General features: G+C 39.6%; 1 protein-coding gene across 1 annotated transcript; it reads right to left on the bottom strand.

Moving 5' to 3' along the window:
* Positions 1-1,307: 1,307 nt before the first annotated feature.
* Positions 1,308-3,921, bottom strand: LOC134006138 (Fc receptor-like protein 5). Its single transcript, XM_062445226.1, has 6 exons — positions 3,801-3,921; positions 2,783-2,818; positions 2,278-2,541; positions 1,960-2,199; positions 1,740-1,883; positions 1,308-1,539 (listed from the first exon to the last, which is right to left on the bottom strand). The coding sequence occupies exons 1-6, from the start codon at positions 3,829-3,831 to the stop codon at positions 1,427-1,429; spliced, it is 828 nt and encodes a 275-aa protein (XP_062301210.1). The 5' UTR covers positions 3,832-3,921; the 3' UTR covers positions 1,308-1,426.
* Between the last annotated feature and the right edge of the window lie 879 nt (positions 3,922-4,800).

A 4,800-nucleotide genomic window follows, 5' to 3' on the forward strand; every position in this document is an offset into this window, starting at 1 on the left:
ATGTCATAATAAAAAAGCAAAAAGTTTAATATCTATTTTGAAATTTAAACGTCTGTGTCTGACCTTCAGGTTTCCTCCGTACACATCGTCTCACCAGTAGAACCAGTAGAACCAGTAGAACCAGACCACAGACAGGTTGAACAGACCACAGCACAGAGAGATGAGGAGAGGTGGATGATGAAGGAGGAGATGTAGAAGTAGAGAGGGGTGGAGGTGTAGATGTGATGGGTTTCTCTAAAATCAAGCATAAAAAGAACATTTTAATATTGACTAACTTCACTGTTCAGAAAGTAATAAGATTACTGAGACTGGTAAAGTTTATTAGACATTAAGCTTTGTTCTGGTAAAATGATCACATGTTAAATTTTGGGTTAAATGCTGATAAATGTCACAGTTTCATTAGTCAGTGTTAGTAGAGTTAGAAATGTTCTCTCACTATGAATCACTGCTGAAGCTTTAACTTCCTCACCTGTGACAGAGATCCAGCTGGATGGAGACTCTCCATGACTGCTGATGTAACACTTGTAGAGGCCTTCATCAGACTTGGAAACATGGTGGATGGTCATGTGACCTGCAGGCTCAGTCCTGATGAGGGAGCCATCTTTATAGAATCTAACATGCATGCGGTTGTGAGAGACAATGCCAGAAATATGGCAAAAGCTATGATGGATAGCAGTCTGGCTAGTTTTGGCTACATGGCTCACATCCTGCAGCTGGCTGTCCACATTGGTGTTCTGAGCCGGTGCAACATCTCGGATGTTGTAGCAATAAGTTAAAAGATAGTTGGACACTTTAAACACTCACCCCTTGCTTACTCCCGCCTGCAGGCTGTGCAGATAACAGAGCTCTCAAGTCTCACGCATTGACCGTGAGACACAAGCATTTCAAGCAGTTCACAGCTCAGTTCACAGCTATCCCACGTTATCGACCTACCAGCCAATCAGAAAATAGTATTTCTTTTGCCGTGTCAATTCGGAAAATAAGTCAATTTTTCTCATTTTTAGAGAGAGTAACTCGAGATTTTTCTGACAGCAATCCTCTTCTCTTTATTGCCAAAAACAGTAAATTCAGTTTTGTCCTGATTAATCGAAGGACATTTTGGTTCATCCAATTATTTACTACTTTAATACTACTACTACTTTACTTTAATGAAGGTTAAAACATTAAAAACTGGTTTATTGTTGCTAACAGAGTTTTGACTGGCTGTTCTCATTAAATCAAAATGTTTGAGCAGAAAATCAAATAAAACACACAGATCCAAAATACCTGAAGGTCCAATACTCCATATTCTTAGATAAAAATGTCTTCTCTGTAACTTCAAGTCAAACTAGAACTTGAGGAGTTCGTCAGGAAGCGTTTCAGCTCCTCTGATGTTTTTCATTCATGACTCAAACAAAGCTTCAGAGCGACGACTCATTGGTTCAGTTCAGAAGTGATGCTCTGTGGTGACGGAGGTGATGATGTCATCATAGTCATCATCCAATCCCTGCTCAGTCTGGGTGGGTGGGGATGTTGCCATGGAGACAGGTGGGTCATTTCCTTTCAGAGCAGGTCAGACAGAAAATGTAGATAACTTATCAACTGTTAGAGACAACTGTCAATCATCCACACCAGAATGAACATGATTAATTGATTGATTGATTGATTGATTGATTGATTGATTGATTGATTGATTGATTGATTGATTGATTGATAGTTGTTGAGTGTCTGTAAGGTGAGTGAATGATTCAGAGTGTTACCTGTGGGTCTGTGTCGATATAAAGACACCATGAGGAGAGTGGAGATGAAGTACGGACAGAACACCACTAGGTGGCAGACCAGTGTGAACACAAGCTGGGGGGGAGCTCCAGATACAGGGGGCGGGGCTGTGGTTGTAGGTTTACCTGCAGAGAGAATCTCACCTGGTCAGGTGAACATGTGGATGAACTAAGTGGTGAAATAAAAAGGTAACTTCCTCACCTGTGACAGAGATCCAGCTGGATGGAGACTCTCCATGACTGCTGATGTGACACTTGTAGAGGCCTTCATCAGACTTGGAAACATTGTGGATGGTCATGTGACCTGCAGGCTCAGTCCTGATGAGGGAGCCATCTTTATAGAAATCAGCTGGGAGGTTGGAGGTCTTTGTTTTACAGTGCAGAGTGACATCATCTCCCTCCATCACAGGGAGGACAGGACTCTGCAGGATCACTGATCCACCTCAACACAGAGACAAACTACAGCATTTCATCATTTACACTCAGCTTCATCAATACTAACTCCACAGTCTGATCTTACCAGTGACAGTGATGTTGATGCTGTTACTGGTTGCTCCCTCTCTGGACTCACACCAGTAAACTCCACTGTCTGACGGTGACATGTAGCTGATTTTACAGGAAGAACCAGCTGATCTTCCCCAGCCGTCTCCACACTCCTTCCTGGTTTCTCTGGTTGTGTTCCTCCTCAGCTTCCATCCAGCAGAGCTGTCGTCCTCCTCACAGCTCAGAGAGACAGACTCTCCTTCAAACATCTGAGAGTTGCTGGGACTCACAGTCAGAGAGGCTGAGAGGAGATCAGATTAAAGTCAGATTACTAATCATTACTAGCAGTTAAACTTCATTCAAGCAGTTGTAAACAGGGTTGCTGTGTTAACAATACAGCAGAACATAGACTTTGTTTTTTAAAGGCTTCTAAATTGAGCCAACAAAATATCAGAAACCATCCTTTTCTTTTAAGTACTAATATTAATTTTGTAATCAGACAGATTCAGTGACTTTCAGACTAATAAAAGAAATGTACTAACCTTGATTCATTGTGCAGCACAGCGGTGAGCTCAGAACTGAAGGGAAACGAAACTCAGGTTGGTTTGAAGTTTTACTGCAACCACACAGAACAACTCTCTACTTCACACAAGACACTTTGGGTCTGGTTTACTAAAGGTCTGCGTGTGTAAAAACGTGCAAATAATGTGCAAGCTGATCTACTAACACAGCGCACTGAGGTTTGCATCTTTCAACTGTTCAAAATAATACACACTGTCCATTTAGTAGTTTACCATAATGAATGTAATATGAGGCGATTTAACCTCAGTGTGCAAAATACAGGGAGGAGAAAATGTAAATATGTTATTTACCACACGCATTATTTTTGGTTTTACTAACAGTATTGACTTTGTCACTAATATTCTCCCATATGTCGTTTTTCTGGTAATATTAGTTTTAGTTATAACTCAATATATTAGTTAACCTCTTCCACTAGAACCTGATCACATTTCATTTTGTGCTTGCAGCTTTCTGCTCGTCCAAAGCAATTTAGTACCTTTATTTGGGATCTTAGTAAATCAGGCCCTCAGAATATCTCCCAGACAGAAGATGAGTTTATTGTGATTTTCTAACTATTAATATCTGTCAACTGTATAAAGTTTAAGAACATGTTCAGTGCTTATAAATCTCTACAACAGGAGTTAGTGTGACTTACAGTCAGAACAGAGAATAAGAACCGAGGAGGGAAAATACCAGGAAGCACAGAACAAACACAGAGCAGCAAAAACACATCAAATCAAACATCAAAATTCACGTTAACTGTTTAACATGCAGTTTTCTCTTACTGATGTCACTTACTGCTCTTAAAGGTTTTGTTAAGGGGTAAATATGTTCTGAACATAATGAATTTCATCCATCAGTAATCTCAGTTACATCTTACTTGATAAAGTCTTATTGATCCAGATGTTTTTAAGATATTTGAAGCTATGAACCTTTCCAGCTGTTATTAGCAGACGTGTTAAACATGAATTTATAGAAGTTTGGACAGATTGTACTCACGGAGCAGGCAGGTAAGAGATGTTGGTCTCATTGTTCCTCTCACTCATGTGACTTCAAACACTTTGAACTGTTCAGTCAGAGCAGCGAAAACCAGCCATTTCCTCTGTGTGGGTCAGTGCAGCAGCGTGTGCATCACATTTGCATCAAAGGTGTTGCAAGTGTTCAGAGACATGAACGATGATGATGATGATGATGATGATGATGATGATGATGATCAGTCTGATCGTAGAGGATCATTTGGATGATAGTTACTGAGCCAGCATGTTGGATAAGTATTTCACATTAAAGGGGCTTTATGCAAAATACAGCTTTATTAGCTTTCAGGAATTTAAATTTTTTCTATGTTGAGTTACGTCACACGCCCTCTGTGTGTGTTGTACTGGAGCCTCTGCTTTGGAAGACCTGCCGGCACCCCCAGTATCTGGGGGTAATTGTAATACTGAAAAAATAAGTCATATTAACCCACTGTATCTCAAATATAAGCAAACCTCAAAGTAAAATCATATTACTGCTGTGGTGTCCAATATGTTTATTATTACGTTTTTTTGTATATGGTTCAAATTCTTTTAGATGTCAGACATCATAAGCATTCAAAACAAAGTCTATTTCTATATTTGCAGAAGACTAGGTGACTATTCTAGTAGTAACTAGATTTGAATTATGTCTTTCCCTAATTACATTGATCAGCTGATTAGTCAAGCACAGTTTTGTCTGTACACTCAAACAACTGCTAAGTTCTCTGTTCTAACTTTGGTTTGCAGGATATAATACAAACAAGTCACTCAAATCACTTAAATTTTGTGAAATATTTTCATTGTCTAACAGGAAAGTATGTCAATACAGGAAAACAAGGTGCTTACATTGGACCATGTGTTCTGCACATAATGGCTGCAAGATTGTGTCCGAAATCAGTCACTTCTCACTATATAGTGCACTACATAGTGAGTATGCTATTTTGTAGTGCTGTCCGAATGTATAGATAGGGTTGTTATTGTTTTGT

This window comes from Scomber scombrus, chromosome 23, assembly GCF_963691925.1.
Source record: "Scomber scombrus chromosome 23, fScoSco1.1, whole genome shotgun sequence".
Taxonomy (NCBI): Eukaryota; Metazoa; Chordata; class Actinopteri; order Scombriformes; family Scombridae; genus Scomber; species Scomber scombrus.

Bases quoted from the DNA above. Each gene is read 5' to 3' on its own strand.
- LOC134006138 (XM_062445226.1), bottom strand. From the start codon at position 3,831: ATGAGACCAACATCTCTTACCTGCCTGCTCC. The intron at 2,819-3,800 runs GTGAGTACAATC...GTTTCCCTTCAG, and splicing joins ATCTCTTACCTGCCTGCTCC to TTCTGAGCTCACCGCTGTGC. The intron at 2,200-2,277 runs GTAAGATCAGAC...CTCTGTGTTGAG, and splicing joins CATCAACATCACTGTCACTG to GTGGATCAGTGATCCTGCAG.